The 16,909-nt window shown below is 43.0% G+C and overlaps 1 protein-coding gene across 1 annotated transcript in view; it reads left to right on the top strand.

The window, feature by feature from the left end:
• Nucleotides 1-16,909, top strand: part of Hydin (HYDIN axonemal central pair apparatus protein) — a 355,607-nt gene that overhangs the window by 80,624 nt on the left and 258,074 nt on the right. The window contains exon 8 of the mRNA XM_021632513.2: nt 9,524-9,725. Within this exon, the coding sequence (XP_021488188.2) occupies nt 9,524-9,725 (202 nt within the window). The remainder of the gene's footprint in view (nt 1-9,523; nt 9,726-16,909) is intronic.

Below are 16,909 nucleotides of genomic sequence, written 5' to 3'. Positions count from 1 at the left end.
TTAGGTAGCTAACTAATTCCTTATGAGTTTTCAGACATTATTACTGTTATTTTACTCTCCTCCTGTATTTATCTCCCTTAATTAGACCCCCAACCCTTAATCACATCCCTCCTTTTTCCATTTCCCTGATCAGATCCCTTGTATCCTTCTGTGTCCTCTCTGTTGCTGCCCAACCCTATCCTACTGTGGCATTGTTTTGTTTTTTGGTTTGTTGGTTGTTTTGTTTTTACTTTCTTGATTTCTGCAGTTACTCCTGAATATCTGCTCATCCCTTAAGGTGGAGCTAGGAGCCTCTGGTGACAGAGAGCATATGGTTCTTGTCTTTCTGGGTTTGGGTTACTTCACTCGATATCATCTTTTCGTTTCCACCCATTTACAGAGCTAGACCCTAGGGAAAGACGTGGGGGCTAGAAGACATTTCTTTACCTCTTCTTGTTTCAGAGATGAGTAAGCAACCTCCCCAGAGATGTTTAATGACTGTGTCTAAGTAAAACCTGAACTTGGAGCCAAGTCCCTGCTGTGCCCTCAGCTGGCCCTGCCCCTCACATACCTGCACTGCCTCTGGTGCAGAGCAATGGCAAGTTTAGTCTTGTTGCTGATGTGCTGGAGTTATGGCTTGGATTTAAAGTGTCCCATAGGCTCATGGTCCCCAGATGCTGGCGATGTTCTGGGAAGGTGATGGAGCCTCCCTTAGAGGAAGTGGGCCACCGGGGGCAGGTTGTGGGGTTTTATAACCCAGCCTCACCTACCTCCTGTGGGCTCTCAGCTCCTGACAGTGGATACAATGTGACCAGTTGTTGCATAGTCCTCTTTGTGTGCCTCTCCCACCCCGTGGGCTCCATCCCCTCCAACTACAAAGAAACCCTTTCTCCCTTAAGTTGTGTCCTGTCAGGTATTTTAATCATAGAGACAAGAAAAGGTGCTCACGTGGCTGGTGAGCTCGGATTTCTCCATTTCAGCTTCCCAGACTAAAGAGCGCTGACCAGGAGTTTTGGTCGAGCAGGATGCATATGTCAGTGGTAAATCTGATCCTGCTGTGACCAAGATATGAGAAGCATTCACTCTCTCCATCAACTTGTTCCCTTGAGACTCCATGGCCCCCCTCATCTATTTTACTTCATACACCCACATCCTCTGTTATCTGCAAGTTCTGAAGCCGCAGAAAGGAACGCATTATGTACACAGCTAGCTTCACATTTAGTTTTGGAAAATTAGTTTCGTTCATGTTTGCCTTTGCTTGATTGATAGCGGTAAACCTGGCAAAATGTAATGAGACCTTCCGCGGAATTTATTTTTCCTGGGATGTAATAAATGATTCTGGCTATCCTGCACTGCGGCACTCAACCCCAGAAGCTGGACCAGGGAATCCGAGGAGGCTCTGCCAGCCCAGAGCCACAAGCCTCTGCATTCCCACGAGCGTGCCACCCCCTCCGTCCTGTGCCCTTTTAAAGGTTATCTTTAGGAAAATGCATGTAATAAGCAAATGTTCCAACAGTCTGGGACAAAAACCAAAACCCAATGAGCTCTTGCTTCCTCCATGATGAGACACCACTACCAAAGCAGTTTGCGGAAGAAAGAGTTTATTGGGGGCTTGCAAATTCAGAGGGTGAATCCATGGGCATCATTGCAGGGAGCACGGAGGCAGGCAGCGGGGCTGATGCTGGGGTAGCAGCTGCAGACTTACATCCTGAGACACAAGCACGAGGCCAAGAGAGAGACAGAGAGATACAGGGAGACGGAGAGCTAACTGGAAATGGTATGGGCTTTTGAAACTTCAAAGCCCACTCCCAGTGACAAACCTCCACCGACAAGGTCCCACTTCCTAATCCTCAAACTGTCTTACCAGCTAGGAACCAAGCATTCTCATGGCCTATAGGGGCCATTCTCATTCCAAGTGGCACATTTCACTCCCAGGCCCCCCTAGGCTTGTGGCTATATCATAAAGCAAAATAACTTAGTAGGATTTCAAAAATCCCCAAGTCTCTCACAATCTCAACACAGTTGAAAAGTCTAGAGTCTCTTCTGAGACTCAAAGCAATCTCAAAATTGTAGCCCCTTGTAAAATCAAAAGGCAAATTGCCTACTTCCAAGATACATTGGCACAGACCACCCTTTGTCATTCCAAAAGGGATGAATGGGGCTGGGCGAGGAAATATTGTATCAAAGCAAGACTGGAACCCAGCAGGGAAAACCCCATATCCTGCAGCTCTGTGTCTGACGGCAAGGGGGTTAGGTGTCCCCAACCTCCCTGCTTTCCCGATTGTTGCACACTTCTCTCTCTCGGGCTGGCTCCACTCCCTGCATGCAGCCCTCCTTGGCAGATACTCTACAGCTCTGGCCCCTCTAACATCTTGGGGTCTCCAGCACAAGCCAGGCTTCACTTTCACAACTTCATACAGTGACCTGTCAGGGCCTCCATGCAGGAAGTCCCCTGTCAACACACCTGGCCTCGCTGGGTCTTCATGACTCTAGAGGATTCCACAGCCCCTTTACCGATGTACCCTTCATGCCTCTGAAACCACGTGGCTGATGCAGCCAAGTCCAGCTGCCTGCTTAGGGTGGAGCCTGACCCCCTTCCTTGAATTACATGTGGATGAGTTTTTCTTTATAGCCTAGGAATACCTTTGTTTTAAGATCAGAAAAATTCCATAGGCATTTCCTTTTGACTCCTTTGCTGGGTAGGGTCATGCCTCAAGGACACAGCTCTTTTCCGTTTCTTGTCAGGCCTTTCTCTAACCTTGTCATCTCTTTCAGCACAAGCCTTGGCTCCAACATTAAATTTCCTGATGTTCTTTTTCTCCTTAAACTGTACATTTATATTTCTTTTCACTCCAGTTGCTCTTTTAATTGTAGACCTGTTGAATGTGAAATTGTAGAATGTGAAAACACTATGCGTATGTTCCTGCACATATATGCACAAGCACATGTATGTGTCTTAGGGTTTCTATTGCTATGAAGGACACCATGACCATGGTAACACCTACAAAAGAAAATATTTAATTAAGGTTGGCTTATGGTTTCAGAGGTTTAGTTCATTATCACGAAGACAGGAAGCATGGGAGAGTGCAGGCAGACGCAGTGCTGGAGAGTTAGCCGAGACTTGTACATCTGGATTCTCAGGCAGCAGGAAGAGAACTGGCTTGAGCTTCTGAGACCTCAAGAGCCCACTCCCTAGTAGCACACCTCCTCCAACAAAGCCATACCTCCTCCAAAAAGGCCACACCTCCTAACAGTGCCACTGCCTATGGGCCTGTGGGAACCATCTTTATTCAAACCACCACAGTGGGTATACATAATTTTTAATTTTGTGTGTATGTATATTGAGGCCAGAAGCCAATGCTGGATGTCTGTCTATTACCCTCCACATTATTATCTGAGACAAGGTGTCTCATTCAACCTGGAGGCACTGATTGCCTGGACTGGCTGGCCAGTGAGTGCGGGGCATCTGCCTGCCTCAGCACCTCCAGGGCTAAGGTTACAGGTGCACACGGCCATGCGTGGCTTTTACTCGGACGCTGGAGATCTGAACTCAGGTCCTCCTGCTTGCACAACAGGCACTCCACTGAGTGAGCCATCTCCTCAGACCTAAACATGCCCTATGTTATCTATTTTTCTGCTGACTATTTGGGCTGCTCCTGATTTTGCTGTAATCATGGACAGTGCTGCCCTGAGCATCTTTGTACAGTGTCGTAGAGCTGGCTGAGATCTTCTCTTTGAATACAAACCCATAGGCACAGTTGCTGAGTTACAAAGACATGTCATGTGACGTTTTCCTGAGTCGTGACTACACCAATTTCTATTTTCTTCAGCAATACATGAGAAATTTTGTTTTCCACATCCTTCCCAATATAGTACCAAAAGGTACTGCCAAACTTTAATTTTTGTTAGCATACTTTATTATGGGATTGCGTCTCAGTTTATATTTATGGTATTATTGGACTGCCTAGCAGTTTTACATGTTTATTGTAAGCCCTACCTACAATAATTCCTCTTCTCTTTTTTTTTTTTTCACTGAAGATTTTGGATGGATGATCTAGTCAAATGCTTTAAAATAAAATGAAAGAAACATTTGTAGAAGTATATATTTAAATTTTTGCTTTCTTATTTTCTCATTTACCCAACCCACTATCATTTTGTTCATTTCTTAGATAGCTTTTATGCAACTAAATGCAAATGTGAACGCATAGTGTCTTCCTTCTGCGCACAGAATATAAATTACAATATAGACTGTCCTACACACCATTTTTTCCACTTAATAATGCGCATACAGATCCTTCCTCGAGTTTATGCTTTTTCTATCTGCACAGAGCGCTGCTTTTAGAGGAGTGAAAAGTCTGTGATAGTCTTCTCCTCACCCATGAGTTGCTCTTTCACTTCCTGCTTATTAAGAATAGCACTGTCACTGGCCATGGTGGTACATATCTCTAAGACAGGTGAGTTCAGGGCCAGCCTGGCCTACAAAGTCCACGGCTACACAGAGAAACCCTGTTAAAAAAAAAAACTTAAAAAATCTTAGAAAAAAGAAAGGAAAGAAAGAAAGAAAGACAGACAGACAGACAGACAGACAGAAAGAAAGAAAGAAAGAAAGAAAGAAAGAAAGAAAGCACTGTATGAAGCATACCCACAGGATTCATTCCTAGGAGTGAGACTCAGAGCCTACAGTGTGGTGATTTTGGTTGATATTTTGGTTCATGTTGCCAAACTCACTCCAGAAATGGAGAAGGGTGAATTGTCTCATGTTCCCTTCCACTTTGACAAGAAATGACATTTTCAAACATTTTTTCCCTTTAACCAAGTTAGTATCTGTATTTGTGCTGTGGGGGTACTAATATAAGCTTATCTTTATCTGTGTGTCTTTTATTAGAACAAATGTGTGCACATTTTCAAATATGTAGAATCTTTTTTTTTTTAATTTCTGGCTTTGCAACCTTATCCTGGTCTACTGAACTGTCATCTTGATTTTTAAAGATATATTTTTTCTTTTCAGTAGCTTAACAATTTTCATACAATGTATTTTGATCATATTCATCATCTCCTCTAACTCCCCTCATATCCATCCCCTTTGCTACCCACCCAACTTGGTGTCCTCTTTTAAAAAGACATCAAATACAGTTTGTGCTGCCTGTGGGCCCTTACAAGTGCGATCATCCAATGGTATGTGTTAGTTCTACTAGGAACCATACCCTAATGCAGACTGACTCTCCCATTCCTGGCAGCTATCAGTTGCCAACAGCTCGTTTTCTAGAGCATTTCCTGCCTACTTCCCCTCTCCAAGCCAGGACGTTGTGTGGCATTAGCTTGTGCAGGTCTTGTTCGTGCTGCCATTAACTGCTGTTAGCGTATTTGTGCAGCTGCCCCGTTGGGTCTGGAAAACACTGTTGCCTTGTAGTCATCCACCACATCTTTCTGCCCTTTCTTCTGCAGTAATTCTTGAGCCTTGGGACGAGGAGGGAATATTATATAGACATTCCACTTAGGACCAAGAATCCCACAGCCTCTCATTTCTTCTTTGCACTTTGGCCAGTTGTAGCTCTCTGTGTTCATTACCATCTACGAATAGGAAGCTTCCGTGAGGAGGGTTGAAAGAAGGCACTGATCAATGGGTACAACACCAATGAAGTCATTAGAAGTCAGTTTAATACTGTGCCGGTTTAGCAGAATAATAGTAGTAGCTTTTTAGTGTCATGAGGCCCCATTTATTAATTGTTCTTTTTGTGCCTATATGCTCCTAGGATCCTGTTCAGATAGTCTACTCCTGTGCCTCTGAGTCCAGGCATATTCTCCACTTTCTCCTCTATCAGATCCAGGTCATCAGACTTTATAGACTTTTAAAAATGTGTTTTGAATTTTGCAAATTTGTCTCCAACATCAATAAAGGACATGTCGTTTCTTCCTTTGGTTCATGATGCATTTAAAGCCAATGTAGGCACATTATTGTTTAAAAAGCAAAGACAGCATTACAAAATGATTTAAAAAAAAAAGACACTTTACCTTTAAAGGAACACTCATAGTTCTGATGGCAAACTCTTAATTAGGAAAGCTGTAAGATACAGAGTGACATCATAAAAGTGCTAAAGGAAAAAAAAAAAAAAAAAAAACAGACTGGGAGCATTTTAGCATTCTAGTGTCCTTGAAAGGTAAAAACAAAATAATAACATTTCAGACAAAAATTAAAAACCTGAAAAATTTCTATAGACTTCTTGGTTGTCATATTTTCCCCCTTGGTCAGGCTGAAGTTCTTTCCTTTTAAAATTTACACGGTTTCAGCTAACACATCAGGTATAATTCTATCTATGGATCCATTGAGGGCAATGCCGTGTCTTTCTCTGCTTCCAGGACTTTGTCTTTGATTTCCTTGGGCTTTATTATTGTAATGCATTTAGGTATGCACTTTCTTTAGTCTACTACACTTGAATTCCTTTTTTTTTTTTTGAAGTATGAACTAATTTCCTTAATTCCAGAAAATCCTTAGCCATAATCTCTTGAAATATTGTGTTGGTTAGACATGACCATCACCATTCTGAGGTCCTCATGAAATCCTGTGCTCCTGTTATTTCCTCATGCTGCCTTTTGTATTTTGTGAATCATAAAAATTGAAGTTCTCTTATCATGGATATTCCTTAAAGGTTGTTTTCCTCCTTCGCAGTCTTTTTTAAGATTTAGGCCTTTTTTTCCACTGTAAGTCCTAGAGTGTGACTATTCTCCACGTTTTAGATCCTTTTTCAGTCTGCTGTTCTCTAGATAGAGCTTCAAGATCCTCCATTGGTTCCCATGAACACGCTCTGTGTGATTGATGTGTGGTCTCTATCTGGTGGTACCCGGTTCCCATTCTTGGCGAGCCCACTTCTGCTTTCACGTGTTAGTAGTTCTAACGTGGGGTTGCAGTTCTTTGAAAACCTCATCATTTTTCGCTATGTGCTGTTGGAAAATTTGAAATTTCAGAAGTAGATGCCTTCATCTAAAGCAGTGGCTCTCATCCTATGGGTTGTGGGAATCAAGTGTCCCTTTTGGGGGTCAAACAACCCCATTACAGGGATTGCTTATTAAGACCATCAGAAAACACAGAGATTTATATTCCAATTCATAACAGTTACAAAATTACAGTTATGAAGTAGTAACAAAAGTAATTTTATGGTTGAGGGTCAGCACAGCATGAAAAACTACATTAAAAGGCCACGGCATTAGGAAGATTGAGAACCACGGCTCTAAAGGAAAATGAGTTGTTCTTCCTAGTTTCCCGGGTCAGAATCTGTGAGTGGCATAAACTTGAAGCTTAAAGTGTTCTGTAAGATAGAAGCAATTTCGGCAAGGTATCTGATAGTAAACTAGGGCCATTTCCTTTCAGTTCACCCTCATCTTAAAGGCATGGTTCTTTTTGTACCAGATTTTATAGGGAAGATCTTTTTATCTTGTCTATTAACTCATAAATGGAACTCAGAGTCATTCATAATTAAGAATATGCAAATGAGAACTGTGCTTTTACCAATTAAATTTCTTCAGAAAGTCTGTGCATGCTTTTATAAGTGCTTAAATTTTAATTATCTGTCTCTCTATCTATCTCTGTCTACCTATCATCTATACATATATCTGTGTATAACTATTTTCTCTATCTGTCTGTCTGTCTATCTGCAATCTTTAAACAATAGACTCGAAGGCTGGATGCTTGCTTTTTCTTTAAGAAAAGTTTCTTTGATAAAAGTTGTAGGAAACCGTGAAAGCTAGTCTGCTTGGCCAGGACTAGGAACAGGAAAACAGACATGTAAATTAGTGTTAAAATAGTGAAAAATGACATATTTGGTCTGTATAATCTAAGTTACCACTGAGTTATAACCAGATCTAGATTAACTGGCTTCCACCTGGCTCCATTGAACAGCTATAAGAGAGCTCCCCCACGCCTGAAGCAGCTTCTCAGAACTCGGGTTATTAATTTGCCAAGTTAGCTGTTTGACTCATAGGTTATTGTTCATAAATAAAAAATGTTTGCTGGAAATAAAGGGTGACTGATCATGCTTTGGGGATTCTAGTCAAAACGTCTAGTCAAAGCACAGCACGGATCCACAAAATGTACATAGCATTTAAGTATATCCTTTCCGTTTTTTAAAAATTGCTTTGTGTGTGTGTGTGTGTGTGCGTGTGTGTGTGTGTTTTCTGCATATCTGTCTGTGCATGCCTGCCGCCCACAAAAGCCATAAGAAGGAGCCACATTCCCTATAACTGGAGCCACAGCTGCTTGTGAGCCACCATGTGGGTGCTGGGAATTGAAACTGAGTCCTCTGGAAAAACACCCAGCGCTCTTATCTTCTGAGCCATCTCTCCAGTCCCCTTCTCTGTTATAACATTAGAGTGATGTAGTTGCACATAGACTGTAGTCCTTGGGTCTGCATCTTCTTCAGGCATACAGCCTAGCTGGGAGGGCCATTCAGCTCAGAATTATAAATGCCTAAAAGGGAAAGGCCTTTTAGCTCCAGCATGATCAGCATGTTTGATGCAGAGATGCACACAGGGCACAGACATATATGCAGAGCGAACACACACACCAGAAAGGATATTCTTAAGGAATGCACAGTGACCTCACACACCTCGAATGAAGATGCCTGTGAGTCTGCAGTAGTCCAGGACTACTGCTTTGCTGAGGGCCGCTCTTCCTGATATTCTTTTTAAATTACCTCGTGGTGTTTGGTTTTTTTGTTTTCTTTTCGTGTAATGTTGCCCAGGCACAGTGCTGTGTGCTGTTGTCACTTTTACTTGGATATGTGATTCTGTTCAGTCAGTTTCTGGTTTTAAATTTATGGAGTCTGATTTCTGACCCCCATCAGGACTTCAATTCCTTGGTGATGAGCAGCTCTCCCCAAGTAGATTTGACTCCATCTTTTTAGAACCAGACACTAGATCGTGCTGGAGCTAAAGATGAGGCAGGTGCTAATAATTCTGCAGTGCAGGGTCCTGCCGGGCTGTGCACCTGATATTTATAAAGAAGAAGGTCCTTAGAGAACCTTTCCTAACAATTCATTGTGTGTGTGGCTTATTTTTCTTAAAATGACCAAAGAAGATAGTTTAATTTCCTGCCATTTCAACCAAGTGCAATAATTGAGTTTTCTGATCTTGTCTGACCCTGGATTGATAGGCTTGGGGAGAATAAACTATGCAATGGTTGTTCCACAGTCCCTAACCTTATCCTGATTTTTCTTAAAGACCATAAGTATCACTCTAGAATTAGTCTCCTACATGTGTGCACACAGATGTGTGTATACATGTCTGCACAGGCCACAGGTCAGTGTCAGGTGTCTTCCTCAATCCACAGGGTCTCACCTTTAGCTTTATTGGATGGCCAGCAAGCCCTCAGGAATCCATTTGTGCCCCCATCCCCAGCGCTGTGGTTCCGAGTGGATGTTTGGCATTTTGTGTGGGTTCTGAGAAATGGAACTCGGGTCTTCATGCTTACATGGGAAGTACTTTATCAAGCAAGCCATCTCCCCATCCTAGACTGAATCTTAAAGTGTGTTTCTACCTTGTTCATTCCTAGGTGAAACAGTATTTGTGCGTCTCTATGGAACGGCCATAGATGTGAATATAAGACTGGACAAGAATTCTCTGACCATCGAGAAAACCTACATATCCCTGGTCAATCAGCGGACAGTAACCATTCACAATCGCTCTAATATCATTGCCCATTACCAGTGGAAAATATTTGCTACCCCAGAAGATGAGGACAAAGAAAAACTTAGGTGTGTAACAGAAATCACCTCTCTGCAACAGTGCAGGGTTGACAGTGGGGGGGGGAAATCCAGTCAATGTCGGGGGAGGGGGGAATCTGCTGATTGTGACAGCAGATTCTTAGCCATCACAAACAATGTCCAAACTTGAGACACTGACTCTAGTGTGAGGTGCCCTTTGGGAACTTTGTAACATCAAATATTGTAGATGCTCAGTTAAAGTTAACCTGGTTATAATGCAGCGATAATTAAAGATTTAATCAATTTAACAATATGACAGTTAAACAACAACAACAACAACAAAATGACAGTCTTTACTGTTTTTAGAGCACTACTCTATACATGTGTATTTCTTTTCCCAGCCCTGACCGAATTTATCAGCTCTTACAGTGAGTCCCCAAACAATCTGTTTTGGACTGGCATCAATGTCATTTCATTTTTCTTTTTCTTCTCTCTCTCTCTGTGTGTGTGTGTGTGTGTGTGTGTGTGTGTGTGTGTAAAAAGGTGTTTCCAGAAAATAGGAAGAATGGCAGGTAAAGAAGGTTTAACTGTAATGATTTTTATACTCTTGGTTTCCGCAGCACTGCCCAATCTCTCTGGACCATGTAATTTAATAATGATTTCTTGGTGGGATCTTTAATAGTCTGCTTTTTAAAAAATGATACTTCGGATAGCAACAGAGATTAGAAAAATGTAAAAACCCGCTGGCTTTTAGCTCCCTGCCTGACGGTTACGTCCTGGATGTTTCTTTTCATTGACCCCTCCTGGCCTGTCTAAAACTGTGCTTTCACTTTATCTCCTTCCAACCTCTCTGGTTTTGCCATTTTCATTGAATTTTACTTCAGTCCCTGTCTCCCCATTTTCATGAAAGATCAGCCCTGGTAAGCTTCAAGGCTTCAAGGCTTGTTTAAAACCCAGTTAGTGTGGAATAAAAATAAAAGTCTTAGGTCCCTGGCGAGCAGACAAAAGTCCCCCAGCACACTGTCCCTAACCAATCAGAAAGACCTAGCACAATGATGGGACACAGTGGGCAGAAGCTGGGTCGACCAGGAGATGAGCTTTAATCACAGGATTGCCACTGTGCAGAGAAAAGCTTTTCCTGCCTACAAACCTCACTAGACCTCATGGTTTGAAATGCCAATGGTGTATGTACTTTTACATCACTAAACCTGTTCATGTGTACAGCTAGCAAATGCTAATAAAAATGAGAAATGTCTTAAAAAGAAACGCAGCATTTAAGAATGCAGAGAGAGCAGCGTCCCCCTTGCTCCATTTGCCCCAATTCTACAGCTGATGATGAACTTGGAGCAGCCACTGGAAAGGCCCAAGCTCTGTTAAAGCTGGAGTCAGAGCAAGGACAGAGAAGGTGAAAGGGGACATGTGGCAGCATGTCCACAGCTGCCCTCCATGGTAGAGCCTTTTGGAGAGGAGAAATTGCAGCTTTAACTTCAACCATGTCTCCATGAGGCTGGTTATAGTACCAGGCCAATGTCCAAAAAGAATCAGTTAAAGGTGTTTTTTGTTTGTTTGTTTGTTTGTTTTGTTTTTTTAAGAAAAAGAAAGAAAGGAAATGGCAGGTACAGACAGTGCTAGACTATCCAACTAGAACTTCAAACACAAGTTCTGTCTTCACCTCACTTCCCCTGACACTTATGCCCTTAGCTTACATATCTAAGATACATGTGTGTCTATATCTATCTACCTATCTATCTATCTATCTATCTATCTATCTATCTATCTATCTATCTACCTACCTACCTATCTATCGCTATCATCTACATCACCTGTTTTATTTGTTTCTTTGCCTGGTTGGGTGTCTTGGTTTTTATTTGTTTTGTTTTGTTTTGTTTTTTGTCTTGCCTTGTTTTGTTTTGAGACAAGACCTCATGTAACCCAGGCCAGCCTCAAACTCACTGTGTAGTCAAGGATGATCTAGAATTCCTAATCCTCCTGCCCCTTACCTCCTCACAGCAGGGTTTACAGGTATATGCTACCTTGCCTTGTTTTATCAAGTACTGGGGATTCAGCTCAGGGCTTTGTACTTGCTGGGTAAGCACTCAAACAAATGAGCTACATCCTTGACCGTGTGTATGTATGTGTGTGTGCCCGTGTGCATGTACATGTGTGTCTGTGTGTGCATGGATGTACAGAAGCCAGAGGCTGATGTTAGCCGTCTTTCCCAATCACTCCATACCTTATTATTTTGAAACGGGCTCTTTCACTGAACCTGGAGAAGGCAGACTTGGCTGGGTTGGCCAGCAGTCCAGGGGTTCCCCTCTTTCCACATCTGCAGTCCTGGGATTATCGACTTGCATCCTGTGCCTCGTTTTCCCCATGGGCTCTGGGGAAATGGACTCTAGACTTCACGTTTGCGTGGTGCGCATTCTCTCAGCTGAGCTATCTCCCAGCCCCACCCACTTTCCCTTGTGTGTATAGTGTGTATAGTGTATAGCTTTTCTTATGACATTTGTGTTACAGATATGTATACAGTGAACTTGGATCAGATTCATCCTCTATTGCTTTTAGGTTTTTCTGGTCTCTCCGTTTCAACATCCCAGTAGTCGCCATTTCAGTCTCACATCCTTTTTATCTTCCCTTTGTCTAGCTTCTAGATCTGAAAAGATGCACGGTACTTGTATTTGTGAGGTGACATATTTCACATAGCATGGTGATCTCCAGTTCCATCCTGAAAATGCCATAATTACATTCTTCTTTATGGCTGAATGAGGTTCTCTCTCTCTCTCTCTCTCTCTCTCTATATATATATATATATATATATATATATATATATATGGTACATGTAATACCACATTTTATTCTAGCGATAAAGCCAGAAGAACCTTTCTGTAGCAACATCTTCACCTCATAGTTATCATGCCCTATTCACAGTACCCTTTAGGAACATGCCCAACTTTTAAGCAGCGAACTAGAACAGTGGCTTTGGGCCTCTAACTAGAATTCTCTTCACTTCCTCTTTGGGTGACACATATCAGAGTAACTTATTTTTTACCTAAGAAAAGAGTCTACTGAATGCTTTCTGAGGGCCAGAGCAGGGAGCGGACTAAGCCACCTTATGTCTGATCCTCTCCCTTTTCCCTTTCCTGTTCTTTGACGCAGTCCCAAACATGCCTCAACTTCATATGACTGTTCTCGACTTGGATCCTTGTCTCTGAAAGAATTGCCAACAAGTACCCGTTCTCTCCAAACAAGATCCCCCTGAGAGCTGTGTGTGCCTCACTGAACAGCGAGTGTGGATGGCGGTGCTTTGTGCAATGGCTGTGGTCTCCTTTGTTGCACATTCTCGGGCGGGTACCTGCCCACCCCCCCAAAAAAAAGCAGCAACAAGAGCATTAACCAGCAGCACACCCCCTCCCACACTCTCTTGTGCTCCCTAGCAAGGCCTGAGCAGTTGTCCCTGACACAGTCCTTCGTAGAAGTGCTGCCCCTGCCTCTGACGAGGAGCACAGCAGCTTCTTGCTTATCTCCCCATCTTCGTTCAGCATCTCTAGTTTAAACTCGTAGAGCAGCTGTTCTCACCTGTGGGTCATGGCCCCCTTGGGGTTGCACACCAGATATCCTGCATATCAGCTATTTACATAATGATTCATAACAGTAGCAAAATTATAGTTAGGAAATAGCAATGGAATAATTTTATAGTCTGGGGTCACCACAACATGAAGTATTAAAGGGTCTCAGCATCCTGAGGACCCAAGATGTAACATTAGTGTAACTTCTCACATGAGACTCTGGTGCCTTCCCTGGCTATTTGCTGGCTATTTGCAAAGCTGCTTCCATCTCACCCTGAGGCGTTCATCTACAAGCACGGAAACTTGCTCAAAGGTCACTGTAAAAATGTAACACTTCTCACAAATGGCCTCAACTCCTGTTCCATCCAGCATGGCATCTTGCCTACAGAATCTTGGTGATCTAAGATGTGGCCATGTCTTTTCCTAGTGGAGGAATTTCAGCCCCAGGAATAGTTTATGCTTTCCATCCTGGGAAGAGTACCCTTACTCCCTGCCTGTCTTACTGTATTGAAGCCTTAGGACACATGTTGGGGCTTAGAACTGTGGGGCTATTCCCAGGCTCCAGGTTCTAGCCAGGAAGATACCCCTCCTCTAGGAAGAAACTTTAAAATTTCTCAAGAAAAGAAAATGCCTCAAGAACCTGAAATTAAGGACCCCATTTTAAAAACCAACCTTTTGTTCTATTTCTTGATGTTTCTCTGGAGCTAGAAAAAGACATTAATCGCTTCAGAAAAAAAGGTGCATCCCTCCTTTCTTCCTTGGCTGTGTCCGGCTGAACACACTCTGCAAGATTCTTTCAGACTCATTGTCCTCATGTCCCTGTATTCAGAGACTCGGCGTGGGCCTTCACGTTGCCCCCAATGTCTCCAGAAGGGTCACAGTTTCCAGAGCAGGTGGCTCTAATCTCTACATTTGCTCAAGACATCACAACATTCTCAACAGACAACCCACACCGTGATTAGCAGGGATTTATTTCATGGCATTCAGGTGCAGGAAATGGCACGATTCAATCTTAATTGATATTTAAGCCTTCCACCTGGGTTACTGTAATAAGTGTGATTTCAGTTATGTTTGGGAGCTCCTTCCCTGGTGTCATACAAAAATCTCTAAAGACTTAAACGGCACCTGGTAAACAGGACAGCGGCCTCTAATCCTCCACTCGTAACATTGTCACCGAGTCTCTTCTTACCAGGGTCACACAGTCTGTTTGAAGGTGATGTCCCCATTGGTTCCATTTATTCTGTTCCCGTTATAGGGAGACATGGAAAGGTTTCTCCCAGCTCTGAAGGCCGTGGAACTTACGTTTTGGTCTCTTCAACATCCAGTTGCCGACTCTGTTAGTTACTTGCCTCATTGCAGCAAAAATACCTGACAAAATCGCCATGAGAGAGAGTCTCACAACCGTTGGGTCCAGTGCATCCTGAGTGGGGAGTCATGGGAAGAGAAGTGTGAGGCAGCTGGTCACGTGGCATCCACAGTCAGGAGGCAAATGCTGATTAACTCTTGGGTTCTTCTTAGTTCTCCTTTTAATTCAGTCAGTCCGGGAGCCTTCCTGGTGGTCTGGGGCCACCCACAATGAGGGTGTGCGTTCCCATCCAAATTAGGCTGCTCTGGAGAATTCCTCAAAAATCTCAATTCCTAGGGGTTCTAGATCTTGTCTAGTTGACACTTTTACCATTGCATCACCTTTTATAGGCTGCTGCAAGGGCTGGCCATGGGTGAGATTCCTATAGTCACTGAAAAACAAAGATGGCCTTTTTAAAAAGGCTTCCTTATGAGACATCTCCTCCTCTATAAAACTGAGCCACCTCTGAGGCAAGAAACTACAGTTATCAACACGATAAGATGGTGAAGCCCTTCACAGGCGTGCAGCACAGGCATCAGTGTGGCTCAGGGTTACTGCACATTCTCAGCTAGGCCTCCGACTCCTCCTTAAGGGCAGAGAGAGGACATCTGGGATTTCCCCTCCTTCCTTCTACCTTGTTGTGGCTGTTACTGATCCACAGTCTCATAGAAAAGGCACAGCCGATGGGGATTTTTGTTTCACTTTCTAGTGGGAGAGTTGAGTTCATCGTAAGCCTGTAATCATCCTCACTGACACAACAGACCTTGTATTTATTCTCTTATATTCCATACCCCATTGCTATAAAGTCTCCTGGACACCATTCTAATATGTTAGTATGTGTCTTTTTAGGCGCATCTGCTCTCATAGAGTAAATATTGTTTCAGAAAATAGGTGTTTCAATGGCTAGATGTGATATTTTGCATCCTATTTTCTTCTGTTTTATTAGGCTCTGTGTTTCAAGGCCCTTCCTGGTACTGTGTCTGTAGCTAACCTGTTCTCTTGCTTCTGCAAGATGGCCCGTTGCATGGCATCCTTTCCCCGTGCCTCTTCTGGAGATGGAGCCCTGGGCTCATTCCTGCTAGTGTTCGCAGCTTGGGCCACTGTGGAAACATCTTCTAGGCTTCAATCTGGGGACTGACTCACGTTGAATTTTTAACTTGACTTGTTTTCTAATTTAAAAGGAGCCGTGTAGTGAATATATATAATTCATTTTCCTTAAAATTACATCAAAGATTAAGATAAAAAATTTGTTCTAATCTTATGACCCAGAGACAACCTAAGGAATATTTTAGTATATGTAAATGTATTCATTTGCAAAATGAGTATGCTTCCCGCCCCCCTTTTATTTTATTTTTTAATAAAAAAATTGGGGTTTCTCTGTACGTAATATTTTTTAACTTGAGTTTTATCTCCAGAAAACTCTGCTGAGGATACTGGAAAGATGTCACCATGATTAAGTGGCCTCACTGGTATTGCAGACGACCAGGGTCCAGTTCCCAGAATCCGCATGGTGGTTCACTGTTCTCTGTACCGCTAGTTCCAGGGCATCAAGCCCTTACATACAATTTTCCCACTTTACTTCCCCGTATTGTAAAGAAGGTCAGTGTAGCTCTACCTTTGCTTCTTTCTGTGATTGTCTTAGAATTTATTACCGCAAGGGCAGTTTCTTGTTTCAAATTATATCAGTTACTTTTCTATTGCCATAATAAAACACCACAAACAAGGCAACGTACTTTTTAAAAAAGTTTTAATTGGCTTACAGTTCCAGAGGGCTAGGATTCAATATAGAGTAGTGAAGGCGTAGAGGCAGGAACAGCTGATTGCTGAAAGCACACTGGGAATGTCATGGGCCTTTTGAAACCTCAGACCCTGTCCCCGGTGACACACCTCCTCCAACAACAAGGCCAAGCCTCCCAGTCCTTCCCACATAGTTTCAGCAAGCAGGGACTGACTATTCAAACATGTGAATCTGCGGGGGCCATTCTCAGTCAAACCATCACACAGATAATGTACAATCTGTAAGGCTTTCAGATGGTTGCCAGCTAGCAAAATGAAAAGAACCGGGTTCCTTTCTTCCTGAGCTGATGTGGCCAGTGGCACAGGAGGACCACTGTGGGTTCCCTTGGGTACTGTTTCCCACCTAGAAGCAGAAGAGAAGTGCAGGCTGCTTTCTTCCTTGGATCTGGAACACGCCACCAAACTCATTTATTTAGTTTCCTTGTGTTACATATAGCCAAAGGGCTCGGAACATTATTTAAAAGAGCCATTTGACAAAATGGAGCCTCTGGTTCATACGAGGTCATCTGGAAAGTCGGAGCCGAGGA

This window comes from Meriones unguiculatus, chromosome 10, assembly GCF_030254825.1.
Source record: "Meriones unguiculatus strain TT.TT164.6M chromosome 10, Bangor_MerUng_6.1, whole genome shotgun sequence".
In the NCBI taxonomy this organism is placed as follows: Eukaryota; Metazoa; Chordata; class Mammalia; order Rodentia; family Muridae; genus Meriones; species Meriones unguiculatus.
This window is presented reverse-complemented; position numbering and strand designations above follow the sequence as displayed.